At 35.7% G+C, this 15,963-nt stretch overlaps 1 protein-coding gene across 1 annotated transcript; it reads left to right on the top strand.

The window, feature by feature from the left end:
• The first annotated feature begins 505 nt into the window (after positions 1–505).
• tmem129 (transmembrane protein 129, E3 ubiquitin protein ligase) lies at positions 506–5,460 on the top strand. The gene is made up of 4 exons (XM_084429452.1): positions 506–934; positions 2,388–2,862; positions 3,602–3,761; positions 5,050–5,460. The coding sequence occupies exons 1-4, from the start codon at positions 730–732 to the stop codon at positions 5,296–5,298; spliced, it is 1,089 nt and encodes a 362-aa protein (XP_084285578.1). The 5' UTR covers positions 506–729; the 3' UTR covers positions 5,299–5,460.
• The last annotated feature ends 10,503 nt before the right edge of the window (positions 5,461–15,963 follow it).

The raw sequence follows: 15,963 nt of genomic DNA, 5'->3' as shown, positions 1-15,963 counted from the left end.
TATAATCCTACACGTAAAAATATGAGAAATGTGACCCCAATACTTGCGCATGTTAAACGTGGTCAGTATTCTCATTATTTAGAATTATATAAAAAAGGATGTTGTTCTTATTGGTAAAATACATGACATTACTTTTGGCTTTCATCAGTATTATTTACTTTTTGTTCATTCACAAACATTTGGCATTTTGATATATCAACAAAAGTATAAAACATTTTGCTTGTTCAGTATCGGGGTTATCGACAACTTCGGACCCCCTCACACAGACAAATGCTACATGAAAATGCTCAGAATAGTCAAAAACATTCAATACATTGTCTTCCATTAATGACAAAAACAAACCCTCACATTATGATACACTAGTGTTGATCTCAACTTTCACTAGACCTGCATTCATGTGCATCGATATTTAATTATTGATATAATTATGGATTTACAAATAAATATTGGGAATATATCCTATGACTTTTATTTTATATTTCAGTGCGGCTGTGACTTTTATTTTGAAAACATCATTGCCACGTCCACTGTTGTCATTTTAATAGATTAAAACATGCTGATTGCGTTAACTGTGTTTATAAACTGTTCACTGACACATTCTAATTATTTATAGTTATTTATGTTCGACAATAGGGATAACAAATCGAGGATATCCGTTGCTTTTTGCGAGTCATTGTCCTTTTATTTATATTAACTTGCATCTGGCTTCACGCGCGTGTAGATGTAAACATGGACAGGCCGGACGCCACATTTACTCTTGCTTATATGGTATTTGCTTTGTGTTTTGTTTTTACGCCGAATGAGTTTCGCTCGGCTGGTTTGACGGTTCAGCACATGTTCTCGGAGTGGCTGGGCAGTGAAGACATCAGCTTCATTCAGCACCACATCAGACGAACAACACTCACGGTGCTCTTCCACTGCTTCCTGCCGCTCGGTATGACACTTTCTGTAATGGTTAAAAATAATTAATGTAATATGTATTAACAAGCATACATGTTGAAGTCCTCGTGCTGTTGATGTTCTTGTTCTACCAAAATACGCAGCATACACAGTTGCTATGTTATTTTCACACTACACAGATTGCCCAAATAGCCCATATTATTGTCACATGACCGTGTCACGTGCAAATGTAGATCATCTGTGTATATTCTCCCTATACAAAATGTAGCATACTGTACTCAGTTTACACACTATCCTGAAGTAAGCTATTAATAGAAGGCGCGAGGCTTCAGATTCATCAGCCAGTTATCGTCTAGGCCTAATGCTGCAAAATTAGTCAGAATTATTATATTATATTATTATATTATATAAATATATTAGCTTATCTGGGGGACGGAATGTGGGAAATGTTGAGTAAACAAAAGGGACTCAGAATTTGCGGATTGGATGGGATTGCAGTTCTTATCCCTAAATTGATCAGTTTTTGAAAATTTTGACATTTCAATTTTATTCAGACTGAGCAAAAATATGCAATTTGGTGCAGATGCTATTTATATGGAGAAGTAAGATTACATGATGTATGTAATGCAATGCAAATCAATGAGAGATCTTTATACAACAGTCGGAATGGAGAAATGAAGCCTCTCTGATCGTTTCGAGAAACAGTGCCATCTTGTGGCAGGTCAAAAAAACATTATAGCAGCCTCCGTTGTTTTATTCACTTAAAGGTTTTATTCATATTATGTAATTTTTTTATTTTTTATTATTAAAATACAAGTATAACACTTGCACAGCGTTATATATTTCTTTCGACTGTGTTATTACATTATCCTAAATGTTTCCAAGAATTTGTAAATTCAGAGAAATTCACAATTTTTTAATAGTTTAAGCACAAATAAAAGCCTGACAACGCTCAATGTTGTTTTCTGATAATATAATTCACATATTTAAGTATAAATCAAATGTACCAATAAGTATAATGACACTAATTAAAATAATACCAACGGAGCTGTTTGATGCAAGTAAATGATGCACTAATTATTTTATGGTTTTATACTGTTTATATGGCAGAATGTATGTATATATAAAAATGTCAGTAAATGGACTTGAACTTCCATAAACCCTAAGGAGTAGTCTGGGTTCAAACATTTCGACACACAAAGTGAAGCATTCACGTGACTGGAAAGAAAGTGAGGCTTCGTTTTTCACTGATCATACATTTCTCTGAAAACTAAACGCTTTTCAGACAACGTGTAGAAGGCGTTTAGTAGATTGTGTTCAAAAGATGTTCATAAAGTTAATCATTCAGAGGCCTTAGAAATGTGCGAATCAAATATGATAAGAGTAGGCTTTATAGGGTCAATGCGTTTGTTTTTCCTCACATGAACAGACAGTGTTTCTCATTGCTCCCTGTGTGATAATAACACCATGTTATACTTGTGTTGCAGGATACTACATAGGAATGTGTTTTGCAGTTCAAGAACAGAATCTCGTGTACATCCATCATGCAAGTCAGGGATGGCAAATATACTTTGGACTGTCACTGGCCATCCAGCTTTTGAGTTGTGCACTGGCTTTCTATTGGTCCAGGCGTGGATGGGCGAATCACCCGATATGTCGAGCGCTCAACACACACGCTTTACCGCGCTCCAGCTGGAGGGCCGTCGCCTCGTCCATCAACACAGAGTTTCGCCGCATCGATAAGTTTGCTTCCGGTTCCACGAGCGCGAGGGTGGTCGTCACGGACACCTGGGTGATGAAGGTCACGACGTACTCCCTGCATGTTGCCCTGCATCAGGACTGTCACCTGACCGTCACAGACTCCAAGCATCACAGCCTGTCTCCAGAGTTAAACACGCCGGTGCAAATCGTCACCATCACTGTCGCCAGTATCAATCCCAGAGTCAAGCCTTTCGACATAAGGTAATTTCCAGTGTTGGGTGTAACACGTTACGAGTAACGAGAGTTACGTAAATCAGATTACTTTTTCAAGTAACTAGTAAAGTAACGTATTACTTTTAAATTCGTTACTTTTTCAAATAAGTAATGCAAGTTACTTTTCCATTTATTGACTGACAGCTCTCCTGTCCTCTCGATTCGAGAGTAAACTGATGGTTATTGTAGTTCTAGACTAAATGTGAGCATTTACTCATTTCACTGGCAAAAAAAACACATTCGGAATTCCTCAAAAGGAATATAATCAGTGAAATGCAAAATCAGAATACTACCCAAACCTCCAATAATTAAATATGTTAAACAAAACAAATATTTTTTTCTGCATTTAATCTCTATTTATTGACCAATGTACTTGTGCTGACCTTCGATGATTCGGTTAAACTGATTGTTTGAGCTGCGCCCACGTGTGAATTTGCATTCCCTTCAGCCTTATTATTAACATTTTGGCCAAAATATAGAACTTAAAGTGTAGAACATTTGGCCAAAAATAGTTTTGTTTAAAAAAAAAACAAAGAAAACAAGCCCAGCCCAGGTGAGAAAAAGTAACGCAAAAGTAATACTAGTTATTGTTAGTTACTTTTTAAGGGAGTAATGCAATATTGTAATGCATAACTTTTCAAAGTAACTTTCCCCAACACTGGTAATTTCATATTTAGGAAATGGATGTTTTCCTCAGTGATGTGAAGTACTGTACTTTCTCTTGCAGGCTGAAATCCACTGAGTATGTTGAGCTGCAGGAGAAACTGCACGCACCCATCAGAAACGCCACCAATGTTGTCATCCATCTGACCATGAGTGAGCTGTTTTTGGAGACCTTTAAGTCGTACGTGAGGTTGAATGAAGTCTACAGGTGTCCGAGTGGCCAGGTGAGCACTGAAACTATCAGCACACACTTTACAGCAGGATTTCTGCCCTTCTTTTATAGCCGTTTCACAGACTTCTTCACTAGAGTTTGAAGACTTGAGCGAAAGCAACCGGCTCCAAGAAGAAGCACATAGGGAATAAGGCAAAATAGGAAATGACAAAGATTCAAGACTGTACTAATTCATACACTTAAAAACGATTTGTTGAATAAGGAGGCATCACAGACTACAGCAGTTATTAATCTAGGCTAATATTCCACATACACGCTTTTTTACATTTCAACTTAAAACTATCAATTAACATCGAATCAAATAACAACAGTATTGTTATCTGACAATAAATATATGAACATTAATCTCATTTAATGTTATTTGACAATAAATGAACATTAATGTTTATTGTTTGATAGCTAATGTTTGGTCCTGTTATTGTGTAATCTATTCAGCAATGGTGGTTCTGCATAAAATTATCTCATATCTGAATGGAGACTGATTTAATTGCATCATGCGCAATGCTTTATGGGAGTCCATGGCTGTGTTTGAAATCGCACCCTCATTCACTATTCCCTACTTTACTCAGGGAATAGTTACATATATGTAAATATAGTTCACTTGAAGAAGTGAATTTTCACTGAGAAAGAGCTGCTGCTTTTGATTGAATTTTGTAATTCATTGAAAAGTAGCGAACTGGCAGATCCAGTATGGATGAAAAGATTTATCTTGAACTCTGCCATGGAAACTAGCATTATACCTTAATTAAACTGTTCAATAATCAGGTATTTATAGCTGTATGATATTATGTTGTACCCACATTAGACCAACCGTTTGGAAAATGTATGGATGATTGATTCGGCTGCAGGCGACACCTGGTCAGATGCAGGGATTCATCCGGCGTGACCCTCACAGTGCATGATGGGTATTCTCTAGCCGCTGAGCATACACTCGTTGTACACTCGGTATTGGGGTGCATTATGGGATTGATTGAGTGCACTTGATAACGTCCACTATGGTTTCGGACACCACTACAAAGGGCTGTCCCCTTAAATAGTGCCCTATTTAAGGGCATAGGGGGCGATTTCGAACACAGTCCATGTTGTCGGTTTGTCTATAGGTGGGAGTTTACCTCTGCAACCCAGCTATTAAACTCTTTCAATGTCAAGCATTCAGGACAGAGGCAAATTAATATGTCTGAATGAACCACGCCACTTGAATTGGTTGGAGAATGTTTATTTTTACAACTGAAACGTATTATGTTTTTTAAAAAGCTGTCAACTTTGCTGTTTCCTGTTAGGAACTTGAACCATGTATTGGATGTATGCAAGTCAACGCCAACGTGAAGCTCGTGCGACTGTGCCAGGGAGACGGTGAGGGCGAGTGCCAGCAGTGCTACTGCCGCCCCATGTGGTGCCTCACGTGTATGGGCAAGTGGTTCGCCAGTCGACAGGACCAGCAGCAGCCCGAGACCTGGCTGAGCAGCAGAGTGCCCTGTCCCACGTGCAGGGCCAAGTTCTGCATCCTCGATGTGTGTCCCATTAACTGAGGATCAGTGCCTTTACAATGCTGAACCTGCTGTTTCTGAGCACTTCTATGTGCTTTTTCAAAACCTTTGTGCCTCCCAAGCTACAAACATATCTAATGACACTGAATCACATGTCCAGTAAAAGCCAGAACAAACAATAGATTTGATTTTACTTAAACATATAAAAAAAAAAAAATATGCAGTGTGTGTGTGTATATATATATATATATATATATATATATATATATATATATATATATATATATTCACCCTCTATTTCTCATTGCGATATTGCTAAAATCTCTTTTTTGTTTACTGTATGGGCAACAAAATAAAAAAAAATTTATGTATGTATATACCATCATTGCAATATTTGTTGCAATGTGATTTTACAGTATATTTATTTCTTTGGAGGGAATGTGCCTAAGGTCTTGAAGATATTGTCACAGTGGCAGGACTCTACAGATGGTCTGCTGACCTGGGGTCAGTGTGAACGGGTGTCAGGCCACTTCAAGCTTAAATGTAATGTTACCAAGATAATGTTTTCTAGCCATAGACATAAATGGGATTTTGTTAAAATTGCAAAAATGTGTTGTGATATTCTGCTCTTGAAAGCATCAGTAAGAATGTTGTACCACTGTGTGTTTATGAGTCAGTGGAGTCACGTTATAGCTGTATAATTTCCAGTTTGTTAAAAAAGAAAATGTAAAGAACTTAACGTTTAATTATAATTATAAATAGCTAGACGTTTTTTTGTGAGATGCACATTTTTATAGCAGAAATAAAAATGTATAGAATTGATGTAGCATACAAAATATTCACATCATTTTATCACGTGCACCTTTGCCTTATTTCAAACTTTGATAAATTGAGAAACTTCATGTTGCTTCATTCTTGTAATAAAGTCTAATGTTTTGGACACATGACTTCTTGTTTTTTGTTTTCTCTGCTCTGTTAATCCTCTGGTGCTCTGGCAGACAAAAATGACAGATGTTTATTTAAATGAAATGAATGTACTATATTTTAGTTTGATAATGTTTTTTTTTTTAAAGATTTTGTATTTTATGGGGATTTTATGATACTAAATTATATTTACGCAGTAGTTATGATCCATTTATTCACTTTTTGAGCATAAACTTGAAAATGAAATTTACATCAAACTGTCATAAATCTTGAATGCTTTGGAGCGCAGAGTTGAATTTGTTCTCTTTTTAACGTTTATTATTTAAAAAAGCATAAAAATACTTGATGCAATGAGATCCAGGCAGACAAGCAATGATTATATCAGAGATCAAATCTGAATAAGGAATAACACATTTATTAAGTAGTTTAAACAAATAAGTTTTAAAAAAAATAAGATCTATCTTAGTCTATAAAGTTTATAATAAATTCCAATGTATTGTATGTAACAGATGAAGATTGTGAAGATCAGAGTATAAAAAACGAAGCTATGAAGAATGAAAGGAGAGGTAAAAGAAGAAGTAAGAGGTAAAGAGCAAAATAAGAGCAATCCTCCTAACTTGTGTTTTGGTCTGATAAGAAAAGGTTATGAATTGATTATCCATTATGTGTAATGGCTAGGTCAGGATGACCCATCAAATGCTACGGTTGACAAAAATAGATTATCAAGGTGTTTGTTTTGACACCTTTAAGACCTTTAAGAGAATATTGCAGATATTACAGTTTTTCTTGATTGCTTAAACACTATAACCAGGCTTTTGAACTAAAATTTCAAAACCATAACGCCATTTATTACAGTTTTTCTGAATTGCTAAAACACATTTCTTGAAACCATTACTCACTTTCTCAAAACCTTAAACACAAAACCAAATTTTCAAACCACATCCACAGAACCTCTGACTCTTCTGGCAAAATCAAACAATTGCCTCAAAACCATTTCATCTGTGCTCAAAATCAAACAATGCTCTCAGATCATACACACAGCGAGTCAAAATTATAAACACTACAGATCATTCATTAGACACTACATCAGAAAATGGAGAACACAGAATCCAAAGCATGCAGTTACAGAAAAAAAAGTATATTGTAACAAAGTAAACACATTTTGCAATTACGTAAAAAAAATATAGTAATGACAACTTACAGTAGTAAGGTGAATAAATTCTATACTGTATCCACTGCAAGTATAGTATTGTACTGAATATTGAATAGTAGGCCTTATCGCATGTTTGTATATTCACCACTTGCATACTGTGAAAATACAGTGACCCAGCTGCAAAAGCCAAAAAGGTTACAGTAAAAAACTCTAAATGAAAAGCATACAGTAAAGTACACTCAGAAGAGTTGTGCAACTGCAAAATCAAGGTCAGTGAGAGAGATTTTATTCTGCTTCATGTCTTCATGTTGGTCCGGCCGGTGGAGTTTCTCCAAATCTCAGACAATGTCGTCTCTGCAGGCAAAGGGGAAAACCCCTAAAGCCAGATCCAGCCTTGACAACATTCTCCACACCTGCTCTTCCTCATCCTCATCCTCTTCCTGCTTGTTCACCTCCTCTTACTCATCCTCTTCCTTCTCTCCCTCTTACAGTATATTGTTTCCATCCATTGTTGGTATCAACATTCAGTGCAACATTTTGAGTAAATGTTGGGACTCTGAACTGACTTGTATTATGCACAGTTGGTTTGGTCACATCATTAGAAATAAGTGTGAACAATTTTGAGTCGTTGTGTGTAAACGATGACCACTGTGTTGCAGTTGTGCTTAACTTTCGCCTACCTGTGTTTAGCATTTTGAAACATAAGTGCATCACAGTGCAAAATGTGTTTTAGTGAGTGAGAATGTGTTTAGAGTTTTGAAAAAAAAGTGAATGAGATTTGCAAACAGTGTTGTAACTACCTGAACTTGTTTAATGTTTTACAGAAAGAGTGATTTATCCGACAAATTGGTTTAGACTATTGAGAATTTGGTTCAGAGAATGGGGTTTAGTGTTTTAGAAAATCAGAAAAACTGTAAAAAGCACACCCATTTCACTAAACTATAAACACTATTCCCTGTTTAGACACATGAGTCAGATTTGTTGAACTGTCATTGCAAAACTACACACAAATCCCTTCATTTCTCATTGCCTACACCATGTTGTCATTTAGAAAGCACTAGCATTCAATGTTGTTCACTCAAGTCAGCACAGCTTCAGCTCAGTTAGCACACAATTACCCAAGTGGAAACACTAAGAGTCAAAATTGATCACACACTAATCAGAACCTTCAAAAGGGCCAGAGTTAATTCATTCAGATTCTCTGGCCTGACCCAGACCAGACCAAAGACGGGATGCTGGAGTATTTTTGGGGGGTTTGTTTGTTGGGGGGCAGGGGGGGATGCCTTGCACCAGTGTGTAAGACTATGTTGTAGTGTGTGTGTTTGTGAGGGCTTGTGTGTGATGTCTGAGGGCAAAGTTTTTTTTTTTTCAGCAAGAGTGAATGGTTTTGAGTGTAGAGCTTCACTCTGACCTGAAAATAGGATGTTTGGAAAATGGGTGAGACGTTATAGATTTGTGTTTACTGTTTTAAGAATACCAGGCCTAGTTTCAAGCAATGTAACACACAACTACAACACAGTTGTCATCGTTTACACACAATTAAAAATTGTTCACACTTATTTATTATGATGTGATCAATCCAACTGTATGAAATATGAGCCAGTTCAGAGAGCTCAGGTGCGTAATATGTGCAATAGATGGAAATGTCTGCAGAGATGGAAACACGCATATTTTTATACAAATGTAATGTAATCAGTTCTGACGGAAATACACCCACTCGATCTTACAGCAGAGAAGAGACAACAAAGATCATACATTTGGAAATAATCAGTACAGTAGAAAATATATAAATGATTAAAGAAATTAATAACATGTAGAAGAAGAATAATGCAACCTAATGAATGTAACAATTAATGCTGATTAAATAAATGCATAGCTATCAATGACTAGAATTCATAAAGAAGAGATTAATTAGGTTCATAAGATGAATAATTAATGAAAGAAATACATAAAAGACATTAAGCAAAATAATAAATTGATTAAATTTGAATACAAATACTTTGCATACACCAATACTTTTTAAAATTTGTATATGAAAAATGTATTTTCCAAAACACGTTTTACTCTAAAACTGCAAGAAAATCAAAGCCAAAAATCTAAAACTGGATTTCTAATGTTATCCATGCAGAAAACACACTGGGAACTTCTAGATCACTGTAACCTAAAGGATTACTGACACGAAGGTCACAGAATTGATAGAGTTTAAATGGAGTGATTGAGATCCTGAACAAGATTTACAGTTTTTGCTAAGACACTAAACCCCATTCTCTGAACCAAATTCTCAATAGCCTAAACCAATTTATCCAATAAATCCCTCTTTCTGCAAAACCTTAAACAAGTTCAGGCAGTTAGACACCATTTGCAAATCTCATGTACTCTTTTTGCAAAACTCTAAACACATTCTCACTCACTAAAACACATATCGCACCATTTGTGTCGCAAAACACAAAAGGCAAAAGTTAAACACAGTTGTCATAGTTTACACACAATTCAAAATGGTTCACACTTATTTCTTACTATGTGATCAAACCAACTGTATGAAATATGAGCCAGTTCAGAGAGCTCAGGTGCATGATATGAACAATAGATGGAATCAATCTGAGAGCGAGAGGAGGAAGAGCATGTGTAAGAGAAGGATGAGAAAGAGCAAGATGTGGAAGCGCAGGATCCCAGACAGCAACATAGTGTCGGCCCAGATCCGGGAACACGTGGACACACGGCCCAGATGTGGGCCGGATCTGGGCCGATACTATGTTGCTGTCTAGAAGGTTTTCCCCTTCGTCTGGCAAGAGCCAGCAGGAAGACATGATGCTGAAGCAGAATCAATCTCTCATTGACCTTGATTTTGTAGTTGCACAATTTACAGTATTTGAGTGTACTGTAACATGCTTTTCATTTAGAGTTTTATTTGACCTTTTTGGCTTTTGCAGTTGGACTGATGTATTCTTAGTGCTGAATATACAGACATTCAATAGGCCTACTATTCAATATTCAGTACAGTACTATATTTGCAGTGCATACAATATTCACCTTACTACAGTTTTTCTGAATTGCTAAAACACATTTCCTGAAATCATCACTCACTCACTCACACATTTTCAAACCACATTCAGAGAACCTCAAAATCAGTCAATTGCCTCAAAACTATTTTATCTGTGCTCAAATCAAACAGTGCTTTCAGATCATACACACGAGTCAATATTAGAAACACTACAGATCATTTGTTAGACACTATATCAAACACAGCATCCAAAGCATGCAGTTACAGAAAAAAACGTATATTGTAACAAAGAAAACATTTTGCAATTACGTAAAAAAGTATAGTAATCACATAGTTATTTTCTATGTATAAGGTGAAGTGAATAAATTGTATACTGTATGCACTGAAGGGATAGTATTGAACTGGATATTGTATAGTATATTCAGCATACTGTGAAAATACAGTGACCCAACTGCAAAACTGCAGTAAAAAACTCTAAATGAAAAGCATGTTACAGTACACTCAGAAGAGTTGTGCAACTGCAGAATCACGGTCCGTGAGAGAGATTGATTCTGCTTCAGCGTCATGTCTTCATGTTGGTCCGGCTGGAGGAGTTACTCCACATCTCAGACACTGTCATCTCAGGCAAAGGGGAAAACCCTAAAGCAGATCCAGCCTTGGCAGCATTCTCCACACCTGCTCTTCCTCATCCTCTTCCTCTTGTATTGTTTCCATCCATTATCAACATTCAGTGCAACATTTTGAGTCAGTTTTGGCACTCTGAACTGACTTGTATTTTGTACAGCTGGTTTGGTCTCATCATTAGAAATAAGTGTGAACAATTTTGAGTCGTTGTGTGTAAACGATGCCAACTGTTGTAGTGGGCCGGATATATGTGTTTAAACACATTCTCACTCACTAAAACACATTTCAAAACACTCAACACAGGCAGGCAGAAGTTATTTTGAAAAAAAGTGTGCATGAGATTTGCAAACAGTGTTTTACAGTTTTTTTCAATTGCTTAAGCACAATTTTGAAAACAGGGCCCAGGTTTTCAAACCCCTACACAAACACTACACCAAAGTAACACAACACCTCAGATCATTTGCAAAATGGAACACTTTTGTCAAAACTATACAATGTCTTATATAAAAACCTTATTTTGTTGTCATAACATAAACACAACCATCATATGGGCTGATTGTGTTTGAATCAGTTAAACACTCCTGTGCTCAACCTAAAACACTTTTAGCATTTACACAGAGAAAGTGTCAAAATAAATTCACCAACACCACATGACACCAATTGTGCTGACTAATGGAAATATTTATTTCTTTTCATGTACTCAAGTCAGTCAATACTGAACATTTCAACAAAACATTTTCCAGTTTTCATACAGTTTTACAGTATTGTTGAAGACAGGTGAACTTACCTGTTGCCTTTTTATAGTGCTTACTGTAAGCCTGATTGCTGTGTCTACAATTAAGCACCAGTGTGTGTGCACATCTGGCGGCTGTGTTTAACCAATTGGTTCATGGGTGTGTTCATTTGAAAGCCTTTGCTTAGAAATTTATCATGATGTCATTTCCTTGCAATTTCAGTGTCAAATGCATGCAAGCGTGTTTAGTGTTTTGCAACACTGTGCGTAATGTTATGCAAAAATTGCAAAGCTGACAATGTGCTTACAGTTGTGCAAATCGCCTAGATGTTTTGCTCCGTGAGTGTTTGGTTGTGCTAATTGTGGGAAAGTTTTAATTTTAGTGTGTAAGCAATTGAAAAAAACTGTAACTACCTGAACTTGTTTAATATTTTACAGAAAGAGTGATTTATTAGAAAAATTGGTTTAGGCTATTGAGAATTTGGTTCAGAGAATGGGGTTCAGTGTTTTAGCAGCTCAGAAAAACTAAGTTGAAATGACTATACTTTTTATGTAATTGCAAAATTCTTTACTGTATACAATATAATTATTGTCTGAAACGTTCTGGATGCTGTGTTCTCCATTTTTTGATGTATGTCTAATCTGTAGTGCTTGTGTTATTGACTCATGTGTGTATGATCTGAAAGCAATGTTTGATTTTGAGTACAGGTGAAATGGTTTTGAAGCAATTGTTTGACTTTGCCAGAAGAATCAATGGTTTTATGAGTTTAGTTTGAAAATTTGGATTTGTGTTTAATGTTGTGAGAAAATGTGTGAAGGTTTCAAGAAACGTGTCAAAAAACTGTTAGACGAGCAAATTCATGCAAATTCTCTTTTATTCCTGCAAATTGTGTATTATGATTCTTTGGATGGAAGGTTTGTGCTGATGCTGATTTAACATTAAAACACAGCGTATGGGAAAGAACAACCAAAGACATACTGACCCGTCCATTCTTAAAGCATTTATTTGGCTCAATTCATTGAGAGTAGCCACACACACATGACACAAAATACAGATATGCAGCTTTGTGTTATTACAATCTAAACCCAACAAGCATAACAATATTGATTATATGGTACTTCCTATTATGCTACATAATTAGGTGTCTATAAAACAGTATTTAGGAATATATATATATACAATAATATACAGTCAAATTGCACGGTTACATAGAAAAAAGCTTTGAATTAAATGAACCTTTTCTGTAGTTAATGTGCAATACTGACTTTCAAAGTTTGACCAAAAGTGAAAGTACAGAAATCAACTGTCAAGACATTTTAATTTTAAAACAAAGCCCAATTAAAAGTGTAAGATATTTTTCATGCCTAAGATTAAATGATCTGCCACTCAGAACACACGTTAAGGCACAGCTGACATGTCCTGCATGATTCAAAAGAAGACATTTTTTTTATTTCAAATGAAAAGTTTGTTTTAAATGAGCATTGCCACCCATCAGGATGTTTGTTTATTCCCAAACAAATAGGATATTCTGTGACTCAACTAAAGCTGGATTTGGGAAGAGCAGAGAATTACTGAAGCAATACAACGAGAGCCGTCTAATGATAATGCAATTCTCTCCTTCACGATATGCTGTGAGATACTTTACTGATTTACAGCATGAAATCAGTGCACTGTGATAGACATCCCCTACGGAACTACAATATATTTCCATATATTTATGATCAATGTATTATATGGTGTAAATATACTGAAAAATATATTAAATAATATATTACATTAATATAATGTTATATATTACAATATATTAATACATAAGGAATTGCCGCTTTTTATATATTGAACAATATACACTGTAAAATGTACTTACAATATTTAGTAATATTATATTACAATTATAATACAATATAATGTGTACAATAATTATTATTATACAATAGTTGAGAGTACTTGGAAACCGACTGCCTTAAATTTCTCAAGGTTGTTTTACTCAAAGTTGTAAGTTCCTAATATAAAAACATATAAAAGAGTGTCAGGACAATGATAGACATTAGGCATGCATTAATTTGTACTTATTAAACATAAACTTAACTGAACAAATAAAATAAAAAGGATCATCAGTGTTTCATGGTCTTCTGCTGGACTGAAGCTCAGGCTCTACTCTTCAGCACAATGGTGACCCACAAAACTCAGACAACACAAACCCTTTAAATCCCAGCAGAACATTAAACACTGAAGCTGGTAATGCAGTTTTTGTTGTTTAACCTCCTCTGCTGAGATCTGTCACTTATTACTAACCAGATTTACTTTATTTCTCTCAGACGTCTACAGAAGTTCTTATTGAGAATTAACAGAGGTGTAGATGTTGATGTTTATTGACAATTATAATTTTACTGTCATCATGATGGAGATCAGTGTTTGCTATAGTTAGGCTCTTGCCTTTTTAACATTTGTTTTTCGCTGGTTGCTGTAACTGTGAGAAACTACACATGACAAAAAAAAACAAAAAAATATGTGGATAATCTGTTGGGTATTTATTGCTGATGTAATCAGCAAAACAATAATTACAAAACAATCGTTATCTCCGATCGAAAATTTGTTACTGCAATTTTAGTCACACACGGACATCAAGAATCAGCTTAAGAATCTCAACAATGGTGATATGCTTCATGCTGCAATGCATTCTGGGAGCTACCATAGTAAAAAAACTCATCCATGGTTCCCAGCATGCATTGCAGCATGAAGCATGTCACCATTGTTGAGATTCATATGCTGATTCTTGATGTCCATGTGTGACGAAAAATTAGCCTGGTAATACCAAACTCTGCTACTTCGCTTTGCTTCGTAGACAGAGTCTGGCATGGCATAATTAAAAAGCATTTTCTTTCTTGCGGGGAGGCGCTTGTCTGAAGTTTAAAATCATTGGTTCCCGTAAGCCAATCACATAACGTTTGGTTATGGCGTGTGTTATGCGCATGCTCAGCCGCATCTAACTTCCACTGTAAACACATGTAGTATGATGCGAAAACAAAACCATCGAGCAAAATACCGGAGTGAACATGGCTGTGAACGACTTTTGCAGATTATGTGAAGTAAATCTACGCATCCACGGTACAATCAGCGTCTACGTCACGGCTCTCAGCCCGCCCTCTGTTCGTTGATTGGCCGGCTGTTTTCAGGCCGGAGGAAAACGGAAAGCTATTATGCTGTCTCAGACTGAGTACAGAAGCGAAATGAAATTGAGCGGAAGTAAGAAGTCTGACGTAGTCAGGCTAACGAAAAATAAGCAGTTGTATAAACAATATAAATGGTTAAAAAAAAAAGTATTTGATTACCACAGTGATATTTGATCTCTTGTTATAATTTTACATGGTTTAAAATTTTATGCTCTGACAAACTTTTGTAAAACACCTTGGATTGAGATCTGTGATCCAGGATATTCAACGATGATTATGACATCATCAATAAATACCCATCAGATCATCCCAGCATTTTATTCTAATGCTCATTTTAGCCACAACGATAGTGTTTTAAAACACAGTTACAGGAGCCAGAGAAAAACTGTTATAAAGTCAAGAGTCATTATGCCAAACTAAAGTAAACACTGATCTCCATCATGGTGACTGAAACATTATATTATTTTCAATAGCTCATCAATTTCTAAACCTCTGTTAATTTTCAATAAGAAATAATAATAACAGAAATAAAGTAAATCTGGTTAGTAATAAGTGAAGCTGGTAATGCAGTTTTTGTTGTTTAACCTCCTCTGCTGAGATCTTCAGAGATCTGTCAGTGTTTAATGTTCTGCTGGGATTTAAAGGGTTTGTGTTGTCTGAGTTTTGTGGGTCACCATTGTGCTGAAGAGTAGAGCCTGTGCTTCAGTCCAGCAGAAGACCAAGAAACACTGATGATACGCCGCATGTTGCTTTATGTAAAAGGCAAAAACTGTACTGCAGCTATTTTTATCTTTATTCAGTTAAGTTTCAGACATACACAGAGTATTTGCAGTTTAATGAATACAAATAAGTGCAGTCTATCATTGTCCCAACAGTCTTATGTCTTTGTATTGTGTACTTTGAGTAAAACCTTCTCTTTCCACGTTTTCTAAGTACACTCATCTATAATGACATTTTACAATGTAAATATATTTTTCAATATATATAAATATCAATATATAACACAATATATTATAAACCATATAATATAGTGATCATAAAGATATGGAAATATATTTTTGTTCCGTAAGGGAGTCTTCTGCTGCAAATAATTATGAC

Source organism: Rutilus rutilus (assembly GCF_951802725.1).
Source record: "Rutilus rutilus genome assembly, chromosome: 14".
NCBI classification, from domain to species: Eukaryota; Metazoa; Chordata; class Actinopteri; order Cypriniformes; family Leuciscidae; genus Rutilus; species Rutilus rutilus.
This window is presented reverse-complemented; position numbering and strand designations above follow the sequence as displayed.

Coding starts and splice junctions, on each gene's coding strand:
- tmem129 (XM_084429452.1), top strand. CDS start 730: ATGGACAGGCCGGACGCCACATTTACTCTTGCTTATATGGTATTTGCT. Junction 935..2,387: donor CCACTGCTTCCTGCCGCTCG/GTATGACACTTT, acceptor CTTGTGTTGCAG/GATACTACATAGGAATGTGT. Junction 3,762..5,049: donor ACAGGTGTCCGAGTGGCCAG/GTGAGCACTGAA, acceptor GTTTCCTGTTAG/GAACTTGAACCATGTATTGG.